The 14,126-nt window shown below is 42.7% G+C and overlaps 1 protein-coding gene across 3 annotated transcripts in view; it reads left to right on the forward strand.

Moving 5' to 3' along the window:
• Positions 1-12,380, forward strand: part of TFDP2 (transcription factor Dp-2) — a 203,214-nt gene extending 190,834 nt beyond the window's left edge. For all 3 annotated transcript variants that reach the window (XM_068990236.1, XM_068990309.1, XM_068990349.1), the window contains 4 exons: positions 4,075-4,226; positions 8,059-8,225; positions 11,878-11,983; positions 12,197-12,380. In XM_068990236.1, the coding sequence (XP_068846337.1) occupies positions 4,075-4,226; positions 8,059-8,225; positions 11,878-11,983; positions 12,197-12,380 (609 nt within the window). The remainder of the gene's footprint in view (positions 1-4,074; positions 4,227-8,058; positions 8,226-11,877; positions 11,984-12,196) is intronic.
• Positions 12,381-14,126: the final 1,746 nt, after the last annotated feature.

Genomic DNA, 14,126 nt, shown 5'->3' on the forward strand with positions numbered 1-14,126 from the left:
GTCTCAGGGGAGTTTGGGGGAGAATGGATACATGTGTATGTATGGCTGAGTCACTTTTCTGTCCATCTGAAACTATCACAACATTATTCAGTTGTACTTCAATATAAAATAAAAAGTTAATTAAGAAGATGGTCCCATCTCCCATCATCTGGGGCCTCATGGCAGCTCTAATATGTGGAACATATTACTCAACAGTTTATTTTTGACTTTTATTCCTACTCTGAGCAGAAATTATTTTATCCCTTATTTGGAATATGAAGGAGAAGGCTAATTAAATTTTAGATGTTTTGAGTAAAAACAGGCTTCCCTGGTGGCTCAAATGGTAAAGAATGTACCTGCAAGGCAGGAGACCCTGAATTGGGAAGATCCCCTGGAGAAGGGAATGACTACCCACTCTAGCAAAATAATCGGATCCACCTGTAATGTTAATACTTATTATCTGTGGATGACGTCATGACATATTCAGCTTTGTGGCAGTACCAAAACTTAAAATGCATTTCCATTTAGGAAAATTAAACTTTACAGTGTAATGTTGATTCCTGTATTTATTCTTTTTAAAATAATTGTCTAGAATTTGGGTAATTTAAAAAATAGAGGCTCTGTAGAAAATCATGTGAGGTAAAATCACAGAGTAGATGGGCTTTTTTTAACCTACTTTTGGTCATTTCAGTTGGTGGAGAAATTTACTTTGAGCAGTACAGCAAGACATTTTCAAACCAATCAGAAAAACTTTTTAAAATGAGCCAACAAGTCTTTGTACTTTTGTTTTTAATCAGCAAAATGTCTTTATATGAAAAGTTTTCAGCCAATCATAAAACCCATTTTGATTTGAGCAACCATAGGTCCTATTTCATCTCTGATATAGTCCACTTTTCAGAAATAAAGGGAGCAATAAGTTACCAAATAATTGTAACAATTTTTTTGTTTCCGCCCCCCCTTAAAATACTCACTTTGTCTCATGGACAGAATAGGTTAAGTATTCCCACATATTCCAGATTTTTGTTTTTCCTTTCTTCATCCTTATTTTTTGTTCGTTTTTTCATATTTGAATACACATCAGAGAGGCAGGAACAGACTGTTAGCTGTGTGTGGTCTAGAAGGGCGGGGTGGGAGGAGGCTGGTAGGGACAGGAGCAGCCGCAGGTGGAGCAGAGCCCCCGACACAGCCCCTGGGATGACGCTGCATTCTCATCAGGCACCTCTCACCTTCTTGCTCTTCTTTGTCTCTGTCCCATACTGACCCTTGTGGGACCTCCCTGAGGAGCTCCCTTCAGGGCCGGCCGGTCTCATGTATTTTTCATACTGGATTTCCAAAGTAGGTTTTGTATGAAGAGAACACTCTGTAGCTTTAAAAAACAAGAAACTTGAAAGCTGACAGTTTATTCCTGGACCGTTCTGCTTCCTGAGAGACCCTCGCCCCCACCCCCGTCAGCTTCCCTGGCTGCCTCTCTTGTCTGTCTTGCATCAGTGTTTCCCTCCCAACTCACAGTCCCCAAAACCCTGTGCTTGGCCCTTCTTACATTTCCTCAGAGCTTTCATGGAGCATTTGGGGGCTCCATTTTTGGCATGTTATTATGAAAACCTGTTTATCAGCGTGTCTGTAATTATCTGTTGATCAGAAAGACTTGTGCTGGGCCGGATCGCCCTCAGGTATGTGGGCTTTCCCACCCCTAGACAACCAGCGCAAAGAATGGACCAGTGGCCTTCTCTGGCAGTCCGGTGCTTAAGACCGGGCTTCCAGTGCAGGGGGTGTGGGTTCCACCTTCAGTCCTTGGTCAGGGAACTGAGATCCCACGTGCCTCTCAGTATGGCCAAAAACAAAACAAAACAAAAAGTGACCTGCAATATTTTTCCCCTTTCTACAGTGAACATTGCGGGTTTTTTTTTTTTTAAAGTCCTAAATTTCTTTTTCTCTTCTGTCTCAAACCAAATATTTGCAGGAGATTTCAACCCAGGTGCAGCCTAGCTGTCAACATTTATAAAAGCAGGTCTCTCTGAACAGTGAAATGAAACACAAAATAACTGAAAACAACTAGTCTCCTGGTAGACACACAGCTTATTTCCTCCTAGTGTTTCCTTTTTCTTTCTTTCAGCAAATTACGAAGTTGTCACAGAAAGTACATTAAGCAAGTCGTCCCTGAACACAAATAATTTACCTCTCTGTGGCTAAGCTAGCTTAATTTTTTAACTAGTGAATGTCACAGCTACTGATATCATTCACTTACATGCCACCTCTTCTCTTGGTCATGTAGGAGAGGGATGGTATGAGCCGATTCTGCCCACAGATGACCCAAATGTCCTACTTTTGTCTATATCATTGTCCCTTCCAGCCCTTAAACTTATCCAGAGCTACTAATGCAGAGCAAAATGAATGTCTAAATATACCTAAAGCTGTTTAGCCTCTGAAATAAATGTTAAGAAGCCTGGAAGAGAACAAAAGGCTAAAGATAAATCAAATGGCAACAAATAAGGAAATCAGTTTAAAACAAATGGGGTGATTTTTCTTTTTACTATCAAAATGACATTGTATGTATATTCACAGCTCTTTTCCCAAGAACAGTCTTTGATGCTATTAAATGTGCACAGTATAGAACAGTGAATCATAAATATGTAAGAACTTTTACTTACCACTGTTTATATTTCTACCTCTACCCAGGCCCTCCCATGCCACTAAGACCACAAAGCTAGGCCAAGTATGGGCTGTCTCCAGGATGTGTTTTCTAGAAGAGTAAGATAGCCAGGTGGAGGTATTCAAACATATAATTCTTTTTCTGAGTTTTATAGTTTCAGCATATTTTTCCTCAATATTAAATGAGCTAAGCATTGAATATAATTGCCTTAGTTCATTAGCAGCAGAAAATAACAAATTAATAAGTATGACTCAAGTAATGTTTGATAATGAATGATGTTGACAGTGATGGTTCTAGACACACTGTCAGGGCTAGAATAAATTGGTGTCCCTTCTGTTTTGTGCTTTTTAAAGGAGTAAATGTTTACTTTTCAGGGAGCTAGCACCCAACCATTTTAAGACAACATAAATTTTAATCAAACTTCAGTTAAGGCCCAGGACCTAAAATAAACACTGCTAGGATAAAGTTGCTAAAACATAGAAAATAACTGAAATGCATCACTACTGGGTGATCAGAGGGAATAAGCTGATGGAAGGGATGAAAGGCTCTGACTTTAGGAGCTCTTTTAAATCTGTTCCACAAGCAGATGAAAGACTTCACTGTGTAAGGTCTTTCTACCTGTGGAATTCTGTGATACATTTGCCTTATTTAAAAGAGGGTGGTAGGGTCACTTTCTTTGGCTTTTGAGTAATGGTTATAGCTTAAAGGTAGTAGCAAGATTCAGTGCAAAGATTCAGGCCTTGATATACCTTATAAATCAGTGTATATCTACTGTATAAAGCCTCAGGTTCCTCTTCTGAAAGATGTCAGCTGGGGAGGGGCTTGGACCAGATTCCAAACTGTGCCCTATAGATGCTTAGAAGTTCTGTGAAGGAGCTCAAAGGGTGAATGAGGGCAGAGCTGGCAGGGCTCAGGACTCAGCCTCAGCGCAGCCAACCAGAGCAAGGATGTGTTCATCTGTTTTATAAACAGTGAGTGTCCCAGAAGATTTCGCCTGAAGAAAGGGTTCTGAGGCTTTGTATAGTTTGTATGTTTCTGGGCTGGATGATCTGAGATGTATTTAACCCCAAGTCCTCGGGAGTCTGTGTTAGTTAAATGGAAAGCACGTCCACTTTTGCTGTATCACTTGGCACTGAGAAGAGTTGCAGGTACCACTCTCTCTCTCAGATTTGTAAGATCCTTTTTCTATGGATGATGGAAACTGCAGGCCCCATTATTTGTATTAGGATATGTTAGATACCATTTAAATAAATATTTTTAAATGTATTTCTTGAGTTAGATCATTCAAATGTTTTTGCTTAAATGTTCAACTTTAGTTAATTCATAGGTGGAAAGTCTCTTTAAATGCTCTAATTTTAAACTATATTTTAGATGTACTTAATTAATTTCGTTCCAACTCACTTATCCACGTTGAATGACTGTATGTTTTTGTTGCTCTTTAACAGCAAATCGCTTTCAAAAACCTGGTACAAAGAAATCGGCAAAATGAACAGCAGAACCAGGGCCCTCCAGCTCTGAACTCCACCATTCAGCTGCCATTTATAATCATCAACACAAGCAGAAAAACAGTCATAGACTGCAGCATCTCCAGTGACAAGTAAGTGGAGAACCAGTGGCAGCAGGCGGGACTAGCCTTCTGTTTAACATAATTCCTGTCATTTGTAATACTATCTGAGTCCTCCAAGGCTGACTCCCTTGGGCCTCATGAAACAACTCTTCAAACAAGAGTGCTGTCAAGTGCCAGTGCTTGCTTCCTTCTTCACCCTCCACATCCCCCTCTTGGGCCTGGCACTGTGCTGTTTGTGCTGAAGACATAATGGTGCCCAAGCTAGAACGTGCATGTACGCACACATAGATGAGATAAGTGGGCAAATCACTGCAGTAAAGTAGAACATCATTGAGCATCTGGGACATGGTAGGTTCACCAAGTTCACTATGCATTGTCACGTGTATGCCGGGGATAGTTGAGATCAGCATGTGGCAGAAGCAGTTTTTTTTTTTTTTTTTTTTGCTATATCGTAGTTGAGCCATGCTTCTGTTTATAATGAATGGACACAAAAGCAGTAGATGAAAAATAAAAGTACTAGATGGCGTTCTCTGCTTGCTTGCTTGCTTATTATCTTACAACTTGGAGTTTGTACCTGTTAACCACCTTTATTCATTTCACTCCCCACTCCTCCCCACCCCCTCCCCACACTCTGGCAGCCATCAGTCTATTCTCTGCATCTGTGAGTTTGGTTTTTGAGATCTATGTATAAGGTCTGTCATCTGTGTTGTTGCAAATGGTAGGATTTCCTTCTTTTATGATCTGTTGTCCATCGTCCTTTTTTATGGTCTGTTGTCTCAAGTACACCACAGTGTTTTAATCCACTCATCTGATGATAGACACAGGTTCTTTCCATGCTTCGGCTATTGCAAGTCATGCTGCAGTCACTGAACACGGGAGTGCAGATGTCTTTTCAGGATGCTTATTTCATTTCCTTCAGATACATATACCCAGAAGTGGGATTGCTGGATTATATGATAGTTCTATTTTTAAATTTTTGAGAAGCCTCCATACTGTTCTCCAGTGGGTGCACCAGTTTACATTCCCACCAATATGTTTTTCATTTTAACTAAGATTGATGGTAATATCAATATATTACTATTATCATAGTAAGTGAGAAATAGCAGTTTTCAAAATACAGAGTTTATTTGTAACTTACTTTATCCTTCATGAAAACAGTAGTGCTCTTCAGGCTGTGAATCAGGATTGAGGTAGTTGAGGGCGTAGGATGCAGAGTGAGACAGAAGGAAATGTGGATTGTGGCTCCCCCAAGCAGCTATTCTAAAGCTTTGTCTGAGGAACAAATGGGGATGATACCAGGGCTCTGTCACTTCCTTAAATAAGTTAATGCCTCTAAAAGATCTGACTCCTGGAAAGTGCTTTATAAATATTAGCTGCTATTCCAAGGAGTCAGCATGTAACTTATCCAAATTGGGATGCATCTGAGACCAAAAGAGGGCCCAATAATCACATCATTGCAGAGGCGCAGCCCAGGGCTGTCCCAGGAGCAGAACTTCTGGGCTCCTTGGAGCCACTGCATGGCCGTGGGGTTTACCCTCCCTGGTTTTTCCTTCTTGGCAGTGTTGCTTCCCTATCTTGATTGTGTACAGAGATCGTGGGTTACTTAAATAAGAAGGCACCAAAAAAAGAGGAAGGGAAACAACAGGGATTTCTAAAGTATTTGATAATTAACTTGTTGGTTTGTAACAGTCATAAAGGACTAGCACCGGGGGCAGTAAATGATAAATATGTATGTTAGTATTCACACACTTCAAACTCTTGGCAGAAACCTGTGTCTGCAAGGACTTGTCACTCTCATAAATCCGAGACTTACAGAATCGTTAATGTATTTCTGGGAAAAATAAACTGTTAAGATTTCTAGTTTCTTTCTCTAGTTAGCCTCTTGTTTGGTAGGACATTACTAAAACTCTCTACTTCGGTTAGTCTTTGAAGTTTTAAAGAATAGCAGGAAAGTCTGGGGACCAATGGCCTAGGAGGATTAAGGATCCTCTTCCTTCTCGGGTGGTTATTGACTCCTGTCCTTTCCTCGCCCTCCCCCAACTGGTGTAAAGGAGGCTCTGAGCTGCTTACAGGGCCTTGATATTCAGGGTGGGGTGCAAGTATGGCATTTTGCTTTAAATGACAAGTTTTACTCTGATCTAAGATCTCAAAATTTCATGACAGTGTAAGCCCACCACTGTCCCAGCACATTCACCTGCCCTCTGTCCCCGAGGCTCCTGGCGACGTTGCTCCAAGCCTAGCCTGGGAGCCAGGAGGACTATTTCTTCTTACAGGGCCCTCTTTATTGAAAGCCTTTTCCAGGCAGCTGGACATCCTGATTTGGCACTTTTCAAAAACATTTGGAAACGTGCTATGTGTTATATGCGACACTTTTTTCTTACGGCATTTTTACTCCTGAGACCCTCAAGACAGGGTTTGGGGTTTGGTTAGTTTGTAAAAAGCCTTCCATTTTTTGCTCGTCTAAGGTGTGATGTGGCTAATACTTGACTCATGAAAATGAAGTAAGCATCCAAAATATTTTTTCCTCAACCCTAGTAGGCCAACTCATGGTAGGAAAGTTAGGTACTAAATTGGAAAGGCTTTCTTTGTGTATGTTTCTTTTTCTCCCAGTGACTTCTTTGCTTGATTTATTTACTTTTATTGACATATACTTAACAGACAGTATTGTATTAGTTTCAGGTATACAGCATAGTGATTTGACATTTGCATCCATTACAAAATGATCACCATGATAAGTCGAGTAACCATCTCTCCCTGTACAAACTTATTACAGTATTATTGTCCATGTTCTTTATGCTGTATGTATCCCCAGGGCTTGCTTTATAATTGAGGGTTTGTACCTTTTAACCCCCTTAACCTGTTTCTCCTACTGCCTCAGCCTCTCCCCTCTGGCAACCACTCATTTGTTCTCTGAGTCTATTTTTATTTGTTTTGGTTTTTTAGATTCCACATATAAATGAGATGATGTGATACTTGTCTTTCTGTCTGGTTTATTTCATTTAGCATAACACCCTCTAGATCTGTATATATCCTTGCAAATGGCAAGTGTTTTTATGGCTGAGTGGTACTATCCCCGGTGTGTATACATACCACATCTTTATTCATTCATCTGTGGATGGACTCTAAAGTTGCTTCCATATCATGGCTATTGTAAATAAGACTTCAGTGAATGCTGAGTGTAACCTTTTCAAATTAGTGTTTTTCTTTGGGTAAATACTTGGAATTGCTGGATAATATGGTAGTTCTGTTTTACATTTTTTCGAGGAAGCCTCCAAACTGTTTCCCGTAGTGGCTGCACCGGTTTACATTCCCAGCCAAAGTGTTGGAGAGTTGCCTTTTCCTCACATCCTTGCCATTGTTTGTTATTTGTTGTCTTTTTGGTGATAGCCGTTCTGACAGGTGTGAGATGATACTTCACTGTGGTTTTGATTTGTGTTTCCCACATGACTAGTGATGTTGAGCAGTTTTCCAAGTGTCTTGTGGCCATCTGTACATCTGCTTTGGAAAAAAGTCTACTTGGAAAGGCTTCCTTAATATTTTATCTTTTATGACAAAGCTATCAACAACTTTGAAAAATACTGGATTTAGACCAAAATTCCTGTCTCCACTTTGCCACAGCTTAATGAGGGCTGGGTAGAACTCCTGTTGTCCATCACAGGAAAGTTGTTTTAATCGGGAAAACAGTTTGAGATGTCATTTCTTCTGAGCCCAGCAAAATGACTCACTGCCCTAAAGGGTAACAATGTCTAGTACTGTAGCTGAGCCTAGGTCCTCATGCTTTCATCGAATATACAGAGTACAATACTCTTCACACCTCCCCGACACCACAGAAACCCCTCACTAACTTTGTTTCCTGATACAGGTTTGAATATCTTTTTAATTTTGACAACACCTTTGAGATTCATGATGACATAGAAGTGCTGAAGCGAATGGGGATGTCCTTCGGCCTGGAGTCAGGCAAATGCTCCTTGGAGGATCTGAAACTTGCTAAATCACTGGTGCCCAAGGCTTTAGAAGGCTATATAACAGGTATGTTAACTAATGCAGTCAATGTGGTCCTTGATTAAATATCAGACCCTAACTCGCTAAAACATTTCTCATAGAAAAGTAGTGCCCGCTCTCTGCCCCGTCAGTTCAATTCCCTTACCCTGAAATGTAACCTTTCGAATTTCTTATGTATCACTACTTTTCTTTAGAGATGCAAACACAAAAAAATACACTGGGCTGGAAACAACGTATTTATTTAGTTTTGTCTAATTCTCACCTTTATAGAAATGGAACCAAAGTGATATATTCTTTGGTGATTTAACTTTTCACTCAACAACATGTTCTTTAGATTTATCCACAGGATTTCAAGTAGCTGTAATTGATGCATTTTTACTGCCGTGTGGAATTCTAGCATGTGGATGAAGCAGTTTCCTTGTTCATTTTACTGATGATAAACCTTTAGTTTTGTTTCCCATCTCTTGATATTTAAACCGTGCTGCTCTGAACATTGCCACTACTGTTTCTCGGTGACCGTGGGCATGTCTCTGCGAGTGAGATTGCTGGGTCTAAGGCAGGTCCATCTTCATCATTACTAGATGATGCCATGGCTTTCCAACTTGACTTTAACGTGGTACACTCTCACCCACAGAGTGGAAGTGTTTTGTCTTCCCAGGCAGGTGGATGTGAACTGGTATCATTATTTTTTTAATTGAGATTTAATTTCCATACTGTATGATACACCACTTTAAAGTGTACAGTTCAGTGATTGTTAGCGTAGTCACAAGGTTCTGTAGTTATCACCATTATCTAATTATGATTTTATCACCCCAGGAAGGAGTTCCACGTGCGTTAGCATTCCCTCCCTCCCCGCCAGCCCCCATTCTTCGCAGCAACTGGCAACCACTAGTCTATTTCCTGTCACTGTGGATTTGTCTGTTCTGGATCTTTCATGTAAATAGAATCTTACACTAATGTAGCCTTGGTGACCGACTTGTTTAGCACGATGTTTTCAAAATTCATCAATGAATCAGTACTTCACCCCATTTTGTGGATAATACCACATTTTCTTTATCTGTTCATTAGTTCACATACTGGGATTGTTTTCACTTTTGGGCTGTTATGCTGCTGTAAACATTGTACATGCTTCCGTGTGAACATTAGTTTTTGCTGCTATTGGGTATATACCGAGCAGTGGAACTGCTGGGTCATATGGTAACTATTTTTAGCATTCTGAAAGCGCCAAACTATTTCCCAAAGCAGTTGTAGCATTTTACAATCCTGTCAGCAATGTATGAGGGTTCTGATTTCTCCATATCCTTCTCAACACTTGTTATTGTTCATTTTATTACCACCACACTAGTGAAAGTGAAATGGTATTTCACTGTGGTTTCGATTTGCATTTCCCCAATGACTGCTGATGGTGAGCATCCTCTCATGTGCTAATTGACTATTTGTGAATCTTCCTTGAAGAAATGTCTATTCAGATCCTTTGACCATTTTAAAACTGGGTTATCTTTTCATTATAAGAGTATACTTGAAAGCAGAAACACTTTGTCTTGCGTGTCCTAAAATTCAAAATTTCAATAATTAAGAAATCTTCTTTATGATTATAGTTCTTAAAAGTATGGTATATTGTGCACATATAATTTGGGTATATAGACACAAGTGTTCTACCTTTTTTGCCAGTTTCCTTCATTTATAAGTATTACTACGTACAATTTCATACTGTATCTTAAAGGCACTTTAATATTAGTTGTAAGGATTATTAAGCCAGATGTAAAGCAGTTGCTGCTGTTCTATGGTTTTAGCCACAACACAAGAGCCTGGATTGAGATTTGGTTTTTATTGCATTTAGTGCTTAAATTCACACCACACACTTCCTGTCTGATCCCCTCTTCTTGCCCCTCAGCCTCCCAGTCCCCTATTTGCACCCCCCACCCCCCATTCTCCCCTTGCTCCTTCCAGAGGAGGACCTGCTGTTTTCTTAGCAGCTGGGGCATCCTAGCCATCCAGCAGGTCTGCAAAAGGCTCTTACTCGGTAAGTCATCAGGACTTTATTTTAGCTCATTCTCAGTGAAAAGACTGGGCAATAGGTGGGCTGTGTGGTTTTGATCTCTTGGTGACCTCGTTTCCAGACTAGGATAGACTTTCTGGTTGGTGCAAAAGCATGTGCCTCCAGCGTGCAGAGGGACAGGATGGCTCTTGAAGGTTGTGAGAACTGTTGTGTGGGTCGGCCTTTCAGAGCCATTGTGAAAGGAAAACGTATCCTGTCAAGAGCTGTGTTCTGACAGAAGGTTTCCATACATACTAATTAATAATACTCAGCACAGGATTCTGGCTTTAACTTCATATACCAACTTGTTCTTATTGTATCCATTTAAAACCTGCTGTTCTTAGAATTTTTTTCCCCCCTCACAGCTGCTTTAGTTAGCCTGTGAAGAAAAGGTTCACAGGCCATGATAAGATGACCTATGCTTGGTCTCATCTTACAACATAAGTCAAATTCATTTCAAGAAATTCATCTCTGATATTTCTGCCACCTGCGTTGTAAACTCACCTTTGAAATACACGATGCTCATTCATTAACATTTAGATTCTATTTGTCCCAGTCACTGCCTTCTCTAACAGTCTAGATAAGGAGACAAGGGTTAAATAAGTTACAGGGCCTCCCTGGCGGCCCAGTGGTAAAGAATCCGCCTGCCAATGCAGGAGACACGGGTTCCATCCCTGATGCGGAAAAATCCCACAAGCCAGGGAGCGTAAGCCCATGTGCCACAGCTACCGAGCCTGTGCTCCAGAGCCAGGAACCACAGCTGCCAAAGCCCGTGTGCCCTAGAGCCTGTGCTCCGCGGCAAGGGAAGCCGCAGCAGTGAGAAGCCTGTGCACAGCGATTACAGAGCAGCCGCCTTGCCACAGCTAGAAAAAAGCCTGGGCAGCAGCGAAGACCCGGCACAGCCATAAATAAATAAGAATAAAGTTACAGTAAGAATTAGTCAGGGTTGTGATGGGAGAAATATGGTAAATTGCATAGAAAACAGGACCGCAAGGATGTATCTGCACAGTATTTGATGCAGGCTGAAACAGCAGTGCCCTCACGAAAAATGTGACTGTGCAAAGCCTTTTAAAGTAAGGTTTAGTTCAAGTTCTAAAGCAAAGGATACCAAGAAAAAGAATAAATCTTGGTCAGTAATAGCACTGAGTTCCCAGGGGGCACTTGAAACCATGGCAGGGGGTATAGGGGGTTGAGCAAGAATGTGTCTGTCCCTCTGACATAAGGTGTTCTGACTTAACTGTCTGCTTATCCACCCCTGCTCTGGTTGTTAACGCCCCAGCCAGAGGCTTTTGTGGTGCATCCAGCGGGTGTCCAACAGTAGTACAACCATCAATATGTTCATGTGGGATGCCCTCTCAAGGGCTTCTGCAAGAAAAAAAGAATGAAGACTCTGGGATTGGTCTAATTAGAATTCTTTCCGGCTATAGTCTGTCTCCCTGAATCCTCCCCCTTGCTCCACTCTTATGTTCTAGAAATTTCCTTTTTGCAAGCTGAAGAAACCTGGGTTCTCCCCATGGCAGGAGACTGTAGCTTAGAATGGGCTGCTTGCCTCCTTCGTCTGTGTTCTCTGCAGGCCATAGCAAAAGCAGCCACGGGACTTACCAGGTCTCCATCTGTTTTTTTTTTTTTTTTTTCCTGTAGACATCTCCACAGGACCATCTTGGTTAAATCAGGGACTGCTTTTGAACTCTACCCAGTCCGTTTCAAATTTAGACCTGACCACCGGTGCCACCTTGTCCCAATCAAGGTATGTACTTTCTCAGGGTTAAAAAGGTTAGCCTCCAAGCCTGCTCCTCACTGGAGGGGAGCCCCATGTGCCTCTATCAGCTGGGTCTCCTGGGGATCCCGGCAGAGCTCGCCTGTGGCCCTCCCTTTCCTGGGCTCTCCTCCTTTATGTTTTCCAAAGCTTAAAGGTTGCACACCACATTAACGAGCCTGTGTGTTTCCGATTGTTTGCTAGTGTAAACCAAGGGTTGTGCCTGGATGCTGAAGTGGCCTTAGCAACGGGGCAGCTCCTTGCCCCAAACAGTCACCAGTCCAGCAGTGCGGCCTCTCACTGCTCTGAGTCCCGAGGCGAAACGCCCTGTTCATTCAATGATGAAGACGAGGAAGAGGACGAGGAGGACTCATCCTCCCCAGAATAAAGACAGGCGCAAACCCGCGTTTTGCTGTCTGATGCTCATGTGTGTTTTTAGTGTGAGCTCTTGTTTTTGAAACGACTGCTTCAGTCTTTGCCTTTGTTTGCACTGTGTGTTCAGTGAAAACTAGGGAAACACAATAAGCAAATTACCCGAAGGCTGAGATGGTTGAGATGAAAGCTAACGTAGTGCGAATGAAAGCTCTGAACAGCAGAGCAGTAGATCACATGGCGAACAACGCCTGTTCTCTGCGGTGGCGGAGGGGGCCGTCCCTGAGGAACGGGCGGCGTGCACGCCACACACTTCCCTTCCGCGAGGCGGAGCCATTGCGGCCCCCGCGGCCACCCACCCCCTCTTAGAACTGAGATGGCTACACGAACAGCCCCTGCTGGTCTGGGTCCCTCGTCCCGCTCCCTGGCCTGGGCTGCCCTTTCCCGAGGCTGACCAACCACAAGAGGTTCCCGGTGGGCTGTGCAGTGAGTGAGGGAGACCACGGGGCCCCAGGAGCACAGATGGAACCGCTGAACTAGTTGAAAGTCTAGTCGAGGTGCTTTACGCATCAGCTGCCTTAGACGGCTTCTAGAAAGGAGCTAGCGCTAATTCTGAAGTACTTAAGTGACATTTAGAATAATTTATAGTCCAACTGAAATTATCACCCTTAGCCAATGCATTGGTGCATAGAATTTTCTAGGGCTACTTCTGGAAGCCAGAATAGAATAGCATTTTCACGTGCATTAAATACTTTGCCAGCACTGCCTTTTGCCAGCATCCTAAATCTGGAGTGTTACAGAGCAGGAAATTGTCTCTGTGGTTTTAATCAGAGCTATGCGTTTCCTACAGCTTTTTCACTTAGCACAAAACAAAGAAACATGTCCCTATGACCGAACTGCTTGCTTACTGTTCCCTGCAAATAATTGTATGATTTCACCCAGTGTGCAATTTGTGAAAGTGAACTGCCATTACTGTTGTCTGAAAAGGAGTTCAAGAATATGAACAAGCAGTGTTTTCCTGTACATGTCACCTTCTCTACATTCTCATGAATCAAAATGACCATCCTGGATTGATTCCTGGGTGAAACGCATTTCAAACTAACCTGATAGTTTCACAGAAACACCAGAAAATGGTGAGCACCCCAGGACTGTCGTGACAGAGCCAAAGACGCCACTGGGAACCGCCCGTGCTGGGTTCAGTTACCACCCCTCTGAATACGGGTGTGGAGACAGCTGCCACCATGGCCAAACCCCAACTTAAGTGCACATTAAGGCCTTGGAAAGGAGCAAGTGATAATGGACAATTAACTCCAGTCCTTTGACTTGACTTGTTTGTATTTGCCCTTAAATTATGCATCCAGTTACTGTGAGCTCAGCCCACCAATTCTTTTCTAAATCCTGCCGGGGGAGCGTGCAGGCCAATGCCTGCAGTGACCAGAGGGGCAGGGCCTCACTGACCCAAACAGCTAGTACAGAAGGATGTAGAGCGTTAAGTTCCTCTGAGACAAAACTCATTCTGTCAGGAATAAGCCATAGTGCAGAGTGTTGAGGCAGAGGTGGAGGCAGGTGCAGGAGGACTCTGGCGCATCCTGAGGCCGGGCATGGAGGAGGTGGGTGGCCGGGGCCTCCAGGGGACCTTCCGACTGCGAAGGTCATCAGCTGCACAGTCAGGTAGAACCACGTCTCCTCAGGCTGCCTCCACCTGTACCTACCCCAACCTTTCTCATCCCCGTGCTTGAAAGGAGCCCTGGAGAGCCCCGGG

This window comes from Capricornis sumatraensis, chromosome 1, assembly GCF_032405125.1.
Source record: "Capricornis sumatraensis isolate serow.1 chromosome 1, serow.2, whole genome shotgun sequence".
NCBI lineage: Eukaryota > Metazoa > Chordata > Mammalia > Artiodactyla > Bovidae > Capricornis > Capricornis sumatraensis.